The following is a 17,015-nucleotide window of genomic DNA, read 5'->3' on the forward strand; positions in this document are numbered from 1 at the left end:
GGGGGTGGGCAAGGGTGTCCATTCATCAGTTGTTCCAGTCACTCTGCTCATCTTCTTCATTTGTGTAATTAAGGAAAACATTCCCATGTGGTCACAGAGTAACTTAAATGTATTATTCTACGATTCATGTCCTTGCCCTTTATTACTACAAGCACAACTAAATCAATATATTTGCGTTACTTGGGGCTTAAGCTCTTGAGCTACAGATGCTCCTGCTGTCACAGTTTAGGATGTTATTGATCCCAATTCCTGTTCTGTGGAGGTGGCAAAAAAAAAGTGCCCACTCCTCAGCTGCTTCCATTGACTGTGCAAATCTACCTTTGCTAGCAATTTTGGTAAATGTGCCAGCCTGGGAGATGCAGCAATCAGGAAGGCAGTGCGTGGTCACTTCTACATGCCTGGTAGTGTGGGAGCTATGAAAGCTCCTGACTGAACTGGGCAGAGAACTGGTGATAATAATAGTTCAAATTACTGTAGGTAAAACCATCAGAATTTAATACTCACTTCAGTTGATGTATATGTCAGGAGAGGTCTGGGGGCTGATGTTCTCAGCTAGCACTTAGGAGAGGAGAGATTAATTCTCCTTCTTGCCTTGTCTGTCTGGACAAGAATTCTGGATTTTATCCAAAAATTTCTCATTGTTAAGAAAGCTTCCTTGCCAGCTTCAGTGGGATTTTGGTTCTGACTCCTACCTTCCTGCTTCTCATATCTCCGTATGTGAAAACCCAAATAACTAATCAAGATTTCCCTTCTCCCATTCATTGGAATTATAGATAGGAAAACATTCAGAATCATTAATATAAAATATCAAACAGCATGACATAAATATACTTTGAATAATGTGTGCTAAATCCTGTGTGGAAATTCCCATTCAGTGCTGAGATGTTGCTAGATTAGAGTGGTTTTAACCTTGGTGTTTGGACTTCTGCTCTCTTTGAAAGCATCTGTGAAAAGTTACCAAGAAAACCAAGTCTTTTGTCAGGACGTTTAATATGCTGTCCAGGATCCTATACCTTCCTGGAAAATATTAGGCCTTTTGAAAACAACCATAACTTTCAACCAGTTTTAGTCTCCTTGTGCAGATTCAGTGAGCTCATGGTGTCCATTTAGTAGATGTCACTGAATTCCTTCACTTTCCTCAGGACATCCTGTTCACAGGCCTTAGTCTGTCATGTTTACCTTTGGAACTGGTTTAATTCCCTGTTTTATTACCTAGCATGAACAGGATTTTCAGTGCTAAGCTAATACAGTTTTATGGATGCTGAAGGCATGCATGGTAAGGTCTCTTAGGTGTCAAGGCTATAATAACAAATTAAAAAAGTGGCATGATCAAATCCCCAGAAAACAGGGACTAATAATACAGTGCTCTGTATCTGTGAACTATTCCACCAGATGACCTAATTTTAAAACAATATGAAAGATGGGCAAAAAGTTTACAGAGAGAGCACAGAGTGGATTTGTACAGGATACAAATGGAGTTATGGCAGTGGTCAAGCCTTCAAGTACTCCCCTCTCCTCAACTATGGCACAATTTAGTCAAGCCATGGAGTATCCAAATATTTTTTTAAAACATAAGAATCTTCCCCCCCGCCCCCAGAAAATCCTTATACAACCTCATTTGTAATTTGTTGGGTTTTTTGTTTTGTTTTGTTTTGTTTAATAGAATCAATGCACAACGTATTCAGCTAATTCAATCTAGATACTCCCTTCGGACTCCCTTTCCCTAGCATGTTAAAAATGACTAATTTTTATATTTGCATGTCTTGCTATTCACATTTTATCTTTTTAGTGCCCTGTTCCCATTTGCTGTGTTTTTGGCCTTAGGAACATAGAGGCAGTTTTATGTCAATTTTACTAGGGCTCCAGTCCCAGAACCAGTGCACTCTCGAGCACAGAGTAGAACAACTCTGCACCTGCTCCAAATTGGACTGGCTCCTAACAGCCTTTCCACAAGCCAAAGATTGCCTCAGCACACTGCAGGGACCAAAAGACACGGCTGCTGGCTCTGTTCCACCGACAGTTTCTGAGCCAGCCAGGAAAGAAGACTTTCCAGGTGCTTGGAGATATTGATGAAGTGTAAGGGGTGGGCTGTGGGGCAGGATCTTGTCCAAATGACTATTGAACATAAGCATATTTAGGGGATAGGAATGAGGTGTTGTGTTACGCATTTTTTAGCATTTGCATTGGTCTAATCTTAGGCATCTTCCTAACTAAAACACTCACGGTGCTATTTCCTCATATTTCTTTTACTTGATCTAGTTGTCTCTGTCTGAAAAGTGCTAYTGTCAGAAACCATCAGTTGCAAACCTGTTATACAAAAACCTCACCAATCATTGCTTTATGAAAAATATCCGGTACTTAAATCTTAATTGAGGAATAAATCATTACACAGTTTATAATTCTCCTTGTAAAGTATACCTAATGATGGAGAAAAAAAAATGGGCCAGATTTTCAACTCTTTTCTCAGGAATTTTATTAAGAGAATGTAAAAGAGTAATAAAGCAAGAAAGGCATGAAATAGTCTGATACTGATGATAAATGCTTGGCTATGATTCACTTCTGTTGCAATGTTAGGGACTGCATAAAAGTCAGTCTTTCTATCACTGTCTGCATGTAAAGGCCAGGTGACAGATAAGACCCTTTTTCTTCAAATTTCCTGTTCAGGACTCTATAGCAGTATTACAAGATAGTAAGAAATTGTTTCAAAAATACATTAATTGAATTTGGGTAAAACTGGAAATGGATTTGGAGGTCACTTAGTCATAAAACTTCTTGGCCCAGAACCCACATGGGGGATGTCTGCACACACCAGAGCTTATGCTTGCTGGTTTTGACCTGCTTTTCTACCACTCTTACTGGTATAGTATGTTGGTTTTAATGGTATTATTGCTGTGTTATATTAGTCTTGATGAAGTCAGAATGAAATCCCATGTCTCCCTCACACTGAATAAGTAAACCCTTTAAAACCAACAGGAGCCAAACAGGTATCTTCAATTAATGCTAATGAAAGTGTTTCATAAAAATCTAAATGTCTTTGTTATGTTAAGACATGCCAATAACTTTATTATCTCAACAGAAAGCTTTTCACACCAAAGCAGTTAAAATTTGAATGGTAAATTAACCTGCACTTAGTAACCAAGAGCAAAATTCTGTTACACTAGAGTGACTGTAAATTCATATTCTTTAGCTGCACTAATGTGAAAGATTGGGTGACTCTAATCCTTCTAGCACTTCTGCAAGACCACAGAACTGTCTGCCTGGTATCTTTGCCACACAATCTATTGATTATACTGTCATATTGTAGATAATTATATTTTGATAATATTCATTGTAGAGAAGTGTAGAATACTTTTTTTTTTTTTTTCCTTAGGAGGAGGAGAGAGGAGTTAGGACTAATATTAATTACTATTATTTCCATGGAATGATTTTTACCATTAAGAATGTCAGTGATATTGACAGCTCTGGAAAAAAAAAACAAAAAACAATAGCAAAAAACCCCCAGTAAGATCCACTGAAAGTAAAGGAAAAGGTAAAGCATAGACCTTGCATTTAGGAATTCCCAAATTATAGCTCTGATGTCTGCTCCTGATCGTCAGGTCACTGAGGTTCCAGATTCCCTAATTAATTTGGATTGCCTGGCGTTCAGATGCCCATCAGACAGTGCCTTGTCCTGATTACCCTCACTGCTGAAAACATGAATACTCCTGGCATCCCGTCTCCATGGGGTGAAGTCACCTGCCACCACTCACCCAAGGTCAGGCTGACCTGCCCAAGGCAAAAATCTAGACCTAGGCAAAAGTCAACAACCTGATTCTGACAGTGTTCATAAGGTCATTTAGATTTTGAAATCAAAGGTAGTAGAGCTAAATAAAAGTACAAGGGAAAGAAAAGCCTTTGGCTGCACTCCCTCCTCCCCGTCACCTCCTTTCAGCAGGTCCTGCCCTGACTGGCAGGGCTTGTGTCTCCTTTTGCCAAAAAGTTGCACGCCAGAGTGGCAAGGTCTTCCATCCCTTCCTCCTTTTGGCTTCCAGCAGTACCCAGGCTTTACAGTGCACATAGGAAGGAAAGATGGAGGAAGGATGCCAGCTACAACTTTTCTGCCAACATTTACTCATGTCTGTTGCTTTGTCTTTCTACGACACTTGTACAAAAAAAGTCCTTACTAAAACCAATATCTAAACTGAAAACAAGCATCCTTATAAGGGGGTGCACTGTTTTAATTCAGCTTTGACACTAATTTATTGACATAGTTTGATTTCATGGGTTAGATGAGGCTTTAATTCCCCAGAAGTCTCAAAAATTTGAATGAATGATAAAGCGAGGAGAATAGGCCATCCTAAATTGCATATCATCTGCAACTCTGACTCCAGAAAATATTTGTTAGACTAAAGGTAACATTTCTGAGAAAGAAACACTCTTTTTCATGCCAGCTAGCAATTGTAAAATTTCTGCCCACAATCATGAAATAAGTACCAATATTCTCCATAGTATATAATGCAATTAACAGGATTGACATCTGGTCCTTGATGGGCATGTAGTATACAGACAACTGTGGAGCATTTTGCACCAAAGTAATGTCACTTGATTATGAAATTTGTTTATGAATTATTATATTTAAAATAATTTTAAATTAAAATCCCATAGTGATGAGACGTTGCTTATCTTAATCAGTTTGGCCATTTTTTGCAGTCATCGTTTTAGACTCCAAATAGATGACTCATATTACTGAAATAAGCTGTAACTGAAAAATATTTATTGTGCCATTATGGCAACATCATCTTAGCCTGCATCCATGATAATGGCACATTCCTGAAAGAGAAAAAAGAGAGAGGTATCAGGAGTATTTGTAACTGTATCATTAAAGAATATCACTCCTACATATTTTATTTTACCTTTTTTTTTCTCTCTCTCTTTCTATAGGCTGTGACCTCATCCCAGTCCAGTATCTCAGATGGGGTGATCCTGAACCAATTGCAGCAGTTGTTTTTGCATGCCTGGGTCTGCTGGCCACCTTGTTTGTTACAGCTATATTCATAATGTACCGTGATACTCCAGTGGTCAAATCATCCAGCCGAGAACTCTGCTACATCATTCTAGCTGGGATCTGCTTGGGTTACTTGTGCACTTTCTGTCTCATCGCAAAACCTAAACAGATTTACTGTTATCTTCAACGAATCGGCATTGGTCTCTCCCCAGCTATGAGTTACTCTGCTCTAGTAACTAAAACCAACCGCATTGCAAGAATCCTGGCTGGCAGCAAGAAGAAAATTTGTACAAAGAAACCTAGGTTCATGAGTGCCTGTGCCCAACTGGTTATTGCATTTATCTTGATATGTATCCAATTAGGCATAATTGTTGCTCTCTTTATAATGGAGCCACCAGATATAATGCATGATTACCCAAGCATCCGAGAGGTCTACCTGATTTGTAACACCACCAACCTAGGTGTTGTAACTCCCCTTGGATATAATGGATTATTAATTTTGAGTTGCACCTTTTATGCATTTAAGACAAGAAATGTCCCAGCTAATTTCAATGAAGCAAAGTATATTGCCTTTACAATGTATACCACCTGCATCATTTGGCTGGCTTTTGTGCCAATATATTTCGGAAGCAACTACAAGATAATCACCATGTGTTTCTCAGTGAGCCTGAGCGCCACGGTGGCCCTTGGCTGTATGTTTGTGCCCAAGGTCTATATCATCCTTGCTAAGCCAGAAAGGAATGTACGGAGCGCATTCACCACATCGACTGTGGTCCGCATGCACGTAGGGGATGGAAAGTCATCTTCGGCTGCAAGCCGCTCAAGCAGCCTGGTGAACCTGTGGAAAAGAAGGGGATCATCTGGTGAAACCCTTAGGTAAAGTTTGCTAATATATGAGTGTGGGGAAGCAAGTGTGATCTTCTGAGACTCAAATAATAATACTAATAGTGAAAGGACAAAGGGAAATATAGTGTTTTTCTTCACCTCTGCATTGGGAGACGAGCAAGTCTGCTCTGTAGCAGTTTCAGGTGAAGGCTGTTTTAGTCAAAAGGCTGTGCAAAAACAGCGATGAGCAAGCAGGGCTGGAAGCACCGGTTGTGTCATCTGTACACTTGCAGGGAGGGAAACAAGATCTTAGGAGAAAAAAAAAACAAAACAGAACAAGAAATATAACTAATTGCCTTGTCCTCAATGCACTCATTTGAAATCTTTTTCCCTTGAACAAATTTCATAGCCACCATGCCTGCCTCTAGCCACAACAGTAAGACAATAGGGTTGCTGCTAATGCTATAAGGTGGAGCAGTCAACACAAGTAGCATCGTGAGCAGCCACTGTCAGGCCTCTGAGGATTTGTTTCATGTGACTCTTTTCTCTCCTGTTCCCTTGATTTTCCTTTTTTGTATTATCTCTTCCTACCTTCTTTCTTTTTGTCCTTACCTATCTTCTCTTCTTTACCTTTCTCTGATACCTTTTTCTATATTCATCCTCCTAACTCCATCAAATCCAGCTGTTTTCAGGCCCCATTCTTGACACCCTTCCTGACATTGACCAGATATTCCCTTGCCAGATACTTCTTTGTTTCTTTCCAAGGAAGAGTTTGAATTTGGTGGTCATGAAGACAACGTGTATATTCAAGGATAGAAAAATTACATTAAGCAGATGTTGAAGAGAAAGGAGACCTCTGAAGTAGAGATATTGTCCAGCTTCAGAGACAGAATGCTAATGGGTGCACCTAGCCCAGTGGCTTACTTTCTTCTTATAATCCCTTTCACTTTTGATGCAGGTTGTTATGGGGATGATTTGGGGTTGTTTAATTGCTTGTATAAACAAAGAATTCTGTCTATATGAAAGTAGAGGGAAACAGGTTTGTCTTTCCTCAGCTATGTCTGTCTGGACTAGAAGTGAAAGGTAGCTAGATTTCCTTCCTCACTGAAACACGTGTGTTTTAGGGTTGATAACAGGAATATTTCTAGACATGCCAATGGTGGCAACTGGAGCTGGCATGGAACAAGGGGGAATTTATACCTCCATATTTTCATGAACCACAATTTACATTCAGGGGAGGATTTCATTAGTAATAACTTCAGGATGAGAGCACAGATTCTGCCAAAATGATGATGTGTCTTTGTCACATTATTACTAATGCTTCTCTTTCAGAGATCTTTAATTGGTACAGAAATGGCTAGTTTGTTACAAATATTTTATAGGTATGATCTGTAAGCGATGTTTTTCTCCAGTCAATTTCCAGATGCAAGGTAGAATGATGTTTGAAAATGATGAATTCTTTGTCAGTTTAAGTGATGGCTACCTGAAATGTCCCTCTTTACATCCTCTGCCTGTACACCTGAGCTGACCTGAGATGTTCAGCTTAGAAGCTCTATGACTATTTCTGAGCTGGCTAACACAGGCATTCTTCACGTGTCCTCAATGGGAGAACATTCTTCCTCTTTGGGATCATTGTTATTTTGCCTCACTTTTTCTGCAGATCTTATTTGTCATCTTGTGACCTTTTACCTGGACAAGATGAAGTTATAGATGATGGGAAGATCTTGGGTCAGGAAGGATTTGTTTAGAGGGACTCATCTGTTTAGGGCCAGTTTTGATAGATATTTCTCTAAAATGTCTGTTGTGTTCTGAAGAGTGAGTGTACTCTGCTATTAAATATCCCAAAAGACAAAGTGTATTTTCTTCTTTGTGAGAACTTTATTTCCATTTCTGTATATGCCTCAATGTGTAGGTAACATCTGCAGTCAAGACAGGTATTAGTAAAACATAATAGATTATCATCAACGTTGATGTCTTTTTAAATAGCACTGTCTTGGAAATGTGTTCAGCCCTGAAGAGCATTCAGAGTGCCAGATGTGTGTGTGTAGGAATGAAGAAGACAGCGCAAAGCTGATGTATTGGGATATTTACCTAGATATAAAGAGCTAAAACATTTCATTTGAAACTTGGAGAAAAGCTTTCACGTCATCAACAGTGTTCATCAGTACTTATAACCAGAACAGAGAAGAGACTCCTAAATGCATGTGTCTAAATCCGCAGTTGTTTAAACTGTGATGGCGCCAGTGAGTTTAGCAGTGCTCAGCCAGTGTATTCTGCCTGAAGGGTCCAGGAATCCAAGAGCAAATTGATTCCATCAGTCGTAAGGAATTCTCTCCAATCAGTGCCTCTTCGGCTGTGTGGAAGAAAACAAAGCAGAGCCTTAAATTGTAGACTAAATTTAAAATACTGCTCAGGAGTTCACCTATGTCTGGTATCATCTCCAAGAGAGAAGAGAAAGTCATTTTCAGCTTTAATTCTGCTCACTGTAGAGCAAACAGAGTATGACCATTTTACTTAATATTCAAGCATTTCTTAAAAAAAAAAAGTTGGTGCACAAAATAACATATTTCAGGGAATTATTCAGTACTAGGTTCAAAAGCTTGTTTGGATTCAAGTTGTTCAAGTAAACACTGAAATACTCAGATTCAAAGGAAATATGCACTAGAGCTACATGACATTATTTAAATTGCACAGAAGGAGGTTATTTAAAAGAGAGTGAGTCATTGTTGAATTTTAAAGAAACATGCTATTTAAGTCACCAGTGCATAGAGGGGGCCCTATCATTAACATTTTGCTTCTTGACACTAATTTATAGCACAGTGTAGTATTTCATCAAATCATTGTCAAACAGATAATGCCAAGGCTCCATTCAGAGCTTTCACATCAGCTGCAAAATGACAGATAACAAGACTGCTCTTGCCTAAATAAAGCAATGCATCTGTTAGAGTCCTAAATGACTTTTTGCATGGGGTGCTCTTCAGTTAAGAAAACTCAGCACGCTGTGGCTGTGTGTTGGAATGAATCTTCACATACTGAAATATGTAGAGGGAGAGAGTAAGGTTATTCGTTACCCAGTGAAATGAAAACCATTTCATATAGGCTATTGTGATTCAGCAGCACTCACCAAAATGTACTCTAGGCTCATTTACAAGTAAGGATATCAAATCAGGTGTGAATAGAAGCAGCTCCACAAAGAAGCATGAAGAACACTATGTAGCTGCAGTCAAAGCCTCATAACCTGTGTAGAGGGGCTTCTGGACCTTCTGCTTCCTATAATCTTACCAGGTAATTTCACAGGGACTAGGAAGGCCATAAATTAGTTGAGCAAAAACTTATCTTACCTTGACATCCCAGGAACTGTTAGCAAATATGCTTCCAAGCCGCTTTGGAAGAATCTGACATACAGGGTTGATGTATCTTTTCCTCATTCTCCAGTAACTCTGTACCCAGGTAAGATCAGGCCTATGTATTTCTGCTACAAAAACTGCAGTTATGAAATCTCTAGATAGGACTGTGTACAAAAAGGTCTCAGTTACGTTACTTTGGCCAGAGGAATAGAACAGATGTTCCAAAGTTTCTTTTATACTTCTAATATCTTTGGCCTGAATTGCACTAATTTAGCCAACTGTAGGTGTTACCTGYTCTGAGTCATGTCTTTAAATGGGCCAAACCACATATATTCCATATACTGACCCCCTAAACATGCACATCACCCTCCACCTGTGGAAAGGCAAGTTTGCTTTCCTTTAAGGTAGGAAATTATCTGTAATAAGCTCACAGAAAAGTCTTAAAAACACCTCCCTAAACACTCTGCCTCTCTCACACTTATGTACTAAGAAGTCTTTCAAATCCTGGCAGTATTCTTCTCTCTGCTCTTTAAATTGTTCCAGTCTTCACAGTGTAGCCCAAGTTCCTCCTGTCTTGTTCTCCCACAGCCTATAGTGCCATAGTGGTTCCTGTCCTAAGCTGCTTCTTTCGAAGCATGTGAGGTCAGAAAACACCATTGCCATCCCATGCTGGTTGGCCTTATACCCTGTGATGATGTAGGCAAGACTCCTGCATTTCTTCTACTGCATTCTCAAAAGATAGAAGATGGTAGACACCCAGTACAAACCAAAAGTACTCTCCTGAAATGAAACAAGACTGATATTGTCATCTTGCAATTGAGATAGGATCACTGAAAGTGATGATTCATCTAAGCAAAAAGGCTGAGCAGCACTTTAAATCTGGTATCTAATCATGCAGCTATGGTCACTCTCCAGTAGACAATAATAACCAGCAACAGTCAGATAAAGTTCCATATATGCTGGGTGTTTGGGGCACTGTGCAAGTTTCCTCCATCCAGGTGTGAATAGCATAATATTAGACAACAGAAACAGGATGCAGATCAATTTCTGCATCTTATCCAAAGAAGCTCATCCACAGCAACATGCAGATCTCTGAGATTAAAGTTTAATAGCCAAGTGCAGCAGTGATGTTTAGTTCCACCTGGACTTACTAGTTCATTACTGGTCCATTATGTAGTATTTCATAAATGATTAAACATAAACTGTAGTTGTCAAAGTAAATTACCTACTCATTCGTTAATGTATGATCTTGCCCTCTTAATAAGTTTGTCCACTGCTGTGTGATTGCTGAACTGGGCACTGCTCTACATACCTCTGCAGAGCTGATAAGAGCGACAAAGTTCATTTAAAAGTGGGGATCGCTTGCTGTAGCAAGCTCATCCTCACCTACCCATGCTCTCCTTCCCCTGAAGGACACAGGGTCAGAGCAGGCTCAGATGAACCACTAGAATTTTTAGGGTCTTTTATAAAACACTCTCCTTTTTTTTTTTTTTTTTTTTTTTTGCATGATTTAGATAAAGGTGCTCTCACCTCCACCTAAGAGCCACATGCCATTTGAGGGCACTTCTCCCTCTCTTAAGCACAATGTGGGCACGGTAGTAGCAGCCTGAGGGGCCAAGTGCCTGCCTGGCACAGGCGCAGAGAAAGCGCTCGGCTGGTCAGGCTCACGTGCTGCTGAACAGCCATTCCCTGTCTCCCACAAGGAAAAAATGGTGAGCAAGACAGATTTTTTCCAGTGGGCTGGATTCAGCCCCCAGACCACTGGCTGGTTCTAATTATTGTTTATATCAGAATGTCCCTAACTGTGTCATAATGAAAAGTATTGAAAACAGGTGTTTATCATCACACTGTGCTCTCTGTTTTCTGCAAGGAGCAGCTGGCTTTTCTGACTATCTTTTCTCTCTGTTTTTTTCTCTCTCATGTCTGGCTATATCTGTTCCATTACAGTTCAAACAGGAGCTATTTTGATGGACTAAATAAGAAAAATAGCCTTGGTTCAGCCTAGAAGCTGCCCTTCATGGTTTAATAATATTGCAGTCAAAATCATACATCATATATGTCATATCTCAGCATCAAATTTTTAAAATGACCTTTCAAAAGCCTGGATTGAAATTTTTCAAAAAAATACTTTTTCACAGGAAATTTTGCAAACATTGTTATTCTGAATCTGACCGAAATCCATTCAAAGCATTGACAGAACAAGTGAACTGAAAATTTCAGGCACAAGCTAACTTGAGAAATCCTAGCTGTTGCAGCAACATTTGAAGGGTCCAACTACTGTTAAATTGTATTATTGGGAAAGCCCAGAGAAGTCACTGAGTTTCTAGCCAAATGGGAATCCTGCATCTTGGAATAAACCTTTGGTACTGTAACGCGTACAAATCCAAGGGGCTCTAAGATGCGGTCCATGCAAGCAATATTAAAGCAATCCCTATTGTCCAGATGTCAAATTTTAACTGGATGAAGGCCACAGCCGTGAATAGTTGGACAGATTTGGAGCCCCAGCCATCAAGCTGTGATCAAAGAATACGTGTGCGTGTGCGTGTGCGTGTGTGTCAGCATGATGATTTCAAAGATAAGTGTAAGAGATTCAAATTCCCTGTATCTCAGGGAGATGAGCTGCCTCAGAGATGGAGACAGGGCTGCTATTTGGCATGGAGTTTTCAGCTGTGTAAAGAAAGCAGGGTTATGCCAGGAAGTTTACCAGCCTGAGTTAGCAGAGTATGAGAAAACTAGCAAATTTTTGTTGAAAGCTGAAGCTGACTGGTATTCCTCCTATGTATGCCTGCTGAGAAAGATATCAGTTGTGAGCTTCTGCTGCAGCATATTCTATTGGGACATATTTTTACAGTACCAGTGCCAATTTTGTGTTCATTTATATGCAGTGTGAACAATTTTTTTGACACATATTGAATGATGATAAAAGAACACTACGCTTTTCCTCAAAACTCATTTGAAAAACTTCTTGCTTACCAAGTTTTGTCAGGGAATGGATTATGGGCTCATACTCACAATTTTTACAGCCAAAGGGCTGAGAAAGTCTTGGTCATCAGCATGGCCATCAGGGCACAGTAAGACTAACACTTCATCATGTCCTTTGGCCAGCAAAACAAAGGAAAACACAGCACTCCCCTTCCACAGAATAACAGCCACAGACCTCATATAAATAGCTGGTTCTGCAGTTTTTGCAGCTAGCTGCAGTGTTCTTCTTATAGAAATGTGAAGTAATATATATGAGGTGGTAACCCAGCTATATTGAGCTCAGACTTAGGGACTGGTACCTCACCTCTCATGCTGAGTTACATCAGCCTGTCAGTTATGCCAGCATGATTACTATCCTGCAATAGGGAGCTTATTGAAGCCATTCTATTTTGTACAAAATACACACTGACTGGAAAAGGCAGAGAGTTATTTTCCACCCCAGTGAGTAGAGCAATGTCTTCCCATGTTAGACTGGCAGAGAAGAGATTCCAGCCTGGGTCTCTTTTATCCCACATGAGTATCCCATCCACCAGGCTTTTGTCTTGCACTTAGGGATCTTTACAGTTCTGATTTTATCTCACTGAAAACAAATGGATACACTTTTTGAAGTCCTGAGATTTTATAGAGCAGGCAAGTAATTTCTTGATGGCTTTTAGTCATTTCAATCCACTCTTGCATGCATGGACAACTAACCAGGAGATTACTGAAGAATGTGAATCAGGACAACTAATACTTAAGCAGTTACATTATAGAAATGACCTGCAACATCCTTGAACTGTAGCAATGATCAGCTTTTATCCATTGCTTATCTCAATGTAATAAATCCCAGTGGAAGCTGAAAAATGAATGTGCTGACAGGAAGCACAGGATACTACTGTGAGGCAAAGGATGGCAATGAGAATTTACATGTAAAAAGAAGTTAATTTCTACAGATGCAGTTTAAAGGGAAAGTGAACTGCAAATATAATTTGCACAACAGTGATTAGACAACTTGAACTATGAGATGACTAATGCAGAAGAGGGAAGGGGCAAGTCTCTTACATGATGTAATGTCATCAGAGTAGGTGAAAATTTACAAGAATTGAAGGTCTGGCTCAAAGGTGATTGTTGTTTTTTTCCAAAAATTAAACCTGGCAATAATAATACATGATGTTATTTGTTTGCTTCCTAGCTTCTCTAGAAAAGAATTTTGACGCATACAGGGAAAAAATCTTTGACTCTTCAAAGGAAGTCATTATCCTTTTGGCTGATTAGTTTGCATTTATTAATGAACCAGTTCCCAAATGTATCATTCCAAGCTATTTTAATCTAATATGCTACAAAAATTTAGCTTGCGACATTACTGAATGATTTGAGTCCTTCATTTTTCCCTAGATAATTTACTCCAGGTGTCTTTTTGGACAAGCTTGATACTGTGATTAATTAAACTTCAAATATTTTGAAATGACTGAGGAATATTTTATGAAACTCAGTGAAAGGTATTAGGTCAGAAAGATTTTGATGAATTGCTGCTAAAACATTCTATCTGTATAATGAATTGATATTCTCGAATGCCATGATTACAATGAATTTAAGTTTGTGTGCAATGCTAGTGTTGTTGTTTTGAGTTTTTTCCCCTCAACCTAAATTTAATTAAAGTATTGATTGATTGATATAAATTGTTTGGCTGCATTAACTGAGCACATATATTCAGCCCTAATGTTTTGAATTACTTATATTATTAAGACAACATCCCCATCATTTTGAATCAACTATCATAGTAGAACTGTGCAAATTAAATTACAATGTCAACAATTTACTGCCTACTCTTAGATAAATCTGCTCTAGCTAGCAAAATCCAGTCTTGCTGTTGTACTACAAAGAAGAAAAGGAAGAAGAAACAGTGAAGATGGGACCTGGCATTTTGTTTATTTTTTATCTTTACAGGCAGAAGGACATGAGGAGATAGTCTGTTGTTTTTTAACAGTAATGTCTAACTTTTTTATCTTGTTTTTTCCTTTTCAAACCTGTCTTCTAAATTTCTGGTGACAAATAAATGGCACTGTCTACTTTAACAGCATTGACTTTATCAGTCATGCTGAAAAGCACCCAGACCGGTCATGCAGACTGTCTCATGTCCATTCTGTATGCAAGATGTAGATCCTGTTGCAAACTATCCTCTGGTCTGAGCATAGGGTTTTCTACTGAAGGAACTTTTGATTCTTTCCAGAGCAAATTTTGATATGAACTGCCATTGTATTTAAGGTGAACCACCAAAAAGGTAGGACACTGATCCTCCTTCCAAGGTCCAAACAATAGATGAGCCAGTCTGCCACTATGGAAACCCCCGTTTGGATTAAAAAACAATGGTGCTTCTACTTGAATGCTGGAAGCTGGTTCAAGACTGATAGAAGAGGTGGTGACTGGAGTTTCTCTCAGCTGAGAGAAACCAATTGGTTCTGTTTACAGATGTTTTGTGAAAACTGTGATTGAAATTCAAGCCATATGTCCAGTAAACTATAAAAGAACAAAATTCTTATTTTGCTATAGTTTTGATTATAGTATTATGTATTGTAGTGACTATCAAGTGGGTTGCCAGTCGATGGCTTATAGCACAAACATAACTTGAAAAAAAAAAAAAAAGCCATTATACAGTCCACAATCCAATAATGAGGTAGCAGAAAAGAAAGGTTAAAAATCTAATAAACCAGCAGCAAAAGTGCAAAATATTAGAAAACAAAAATAGAATTAATATACCAAACATATCGGATAGCATAAAAGATCCAAGTAATAAAAATCATTAGAAAAGAGAAACTTCTTTCCTCCAAAAAGATCTTTAAATACTGATCTTCCTTTTCATGATTTTTCTAGCTATAAATCTTTTGGGATTCCAAACACCAAAAGAGATTGAAAATATCATGTTAAGCTCAAATACAAGCTAGGGTGTAGTAAAGAGGGACCCCCATTCATTCATTTCACAAGGACTGGGAAGTTTCTAGCATTTACATTACTTCAGAGTAAATAAAATGTAGCTTCCCTTTTCAACATAATGAGTGAAGTAATGAATAAAGTAATGAGACCTCCCTATGGCATCTGTAGTTATAACTACCTGGAGAAGAGGACAAAAATTCAACATAGTGAAGAGACCAGATAGAATAACACAAGACACTACTATACAGAAATCCTACACAGTGTTTTGTCCAAGATCTCAGAAATAACCCTTCCAGAAGCAGGTAAACAAACATATTGGTAATATTGTGCTTTTGGTCTATTCTTCCCCTGAATTGGTGTTATGTTTTGTGTATCATTCCATCAAAAAAAGTAATTTTAATTCACCAGCTGCAATTACATATGATTGCTTAATTATAATAAGCTATAAAAAAAAAAAAAGATTATGCTGCACTTGAAAAAAGAATTAAATTGTGCATTTGGCTTTAAAGTAATTTTGCTTGCTGAAATGGTGCTATTAAGCAAACAATTTTTATATTCTGATTTTTTTAAAAAAAGTAAAAAGAAAAAAGTGCCATGCTTAATAACACATAATTTATTTTAGCTACTTTGTAAATGGAAAATGTCACACAATAAGCTGAGACCCCTTTCAAATTAGTCAGTGTAGTGTGGTGCACTATCAAGATAGCATGACCAACCTTGCAGAACTGATTTTCAAGGACACAGTATGTTTGTAGCTCAAAGTAGCTTATACAGTAACAATGCTAAATATTCTACACAGTTCATTCTTCACCCATTTAAAACTATGCAGAAATCTTAATTCAAATTCTCTTCTCTAGTCTAAAGGTAAGCCCTAACTCTGCTGCTATGAAATGCAGGATCTTCACCATTGCTCAATATCAAGATCAAATAATATTGCAGGTGAAAAATACTGCTTGTACATAAGATTTAACAATTAAAATACATAAAACGGGCTGGAAAGGTGAATAGGTTTGTGACATTCAGCATCCTGTTCCAGGCATAAGCAGATTGAAAAGACTCATGGAAAGTGACAGAAAGCAAAGAGACAATATCTCATCAGCACACTATTAAGGTTTTCAAATCCCCAGTTTATCAATATGATAGACCAGTTAGACTCTTTGTTGCATGATGTTGAGAGATTAGGGATCTAAAGCAGGTTTCTGCTCTGTAAAACAGCATACTCCGTATATGCAGAAAGAATTTACAGGAATGGGGTAGTATGATGATTATTTAAGACAGCCACACTTGGAGTTCCATAATATACACATATAGACAGCTTAAAAGATTTTCATACTGTATTTCAGTTTATTTTATTTTAGCCTAATCTGAAAGCAGAGGTGGGTGGTTTTCCTCTCCTCTCCTCTCCTCTCCTCTCCTCTCCTCTCCTCTCTTCTAATCTCACTTTTCAGGACTCTCAAAAGGTCTTGCTTCAGGTTTATTCCAAAACAGGCAAAATCAGAGTATGTGTTGAAATAATATCCTATAGCTGCTTTGATAATTGCTGAAGTGTGGGTAAAGTTGGATTCAGGAAGTTTTAGACATCTAATACCATATAAAAGATCTCAGACCAAAAGTCAGAATCACGTTAATTAACAAGGCCCTTAGGCACTGCAATGCTGAACTTAAGTTCCCAGGGCAGGATTAGCTCTTGCTCTCCAAGCAGATTTGGCTCTAAATCCTCTCTTCTCTTAACTGTTCATGTGCAAATATCACCTCTTCTATCCTCACAAGGTACAATTTCATGAGGATGTTATTCCTACCTTGAACTAGAAAAACATGTTGGTCAGAGCTACTTTCTTCCTCTGTGTCTGAACAGTGCCAATTGCCCTTTTGATGTTCACTAAACAATAAAATTTCTGCATGGCAATATAATACTGTGTTTGAAATACGGATTGATAACAGTTCTCCATCTCCCACACAACAAATTT

At 38.5% G+C, this 17,015-nt stretch overlaps 1 protein-coding gene across 1 annotated transcript in view; it reads left to right on the forward strand.

Annotated features, from left to right (window-relative positions):
• Positions 1-17,015, forward strand: part of GRM5 (glutamate metabotropic receptor 5) — a 162,919-nt gene that overhangs the window by 130,606 nt on the left and 15,298 nt on the right. Inside the window, exon 7 of the mRNA XM_026087147.1 lies at positions 4,921-5,860. Coding sequence (XP_025942932.1) covers positions 4,921-5,860 — 940 coding nt within the window. The remainder of the gene's footprint in view (positions 1-4,920; positions 5,861-17,015) is intronic.

The sequence above is a fragment of the Apteryx rowi genome, unplaced genomic scaffold (assembly GCF_003343035.1).
Source record: "Apteryx rowi isolate R43461 unplaced genomic scaffold, aptRow1 scaffold_705, whole genome shotgun sequence".
In the NCBI taxonomy this organism is placed as follows: Eukaryota; Metazoa; Chordata; class Aves; order Apterygiformes; family Apterygidae; genus Apteryx; species Apteryx rowi.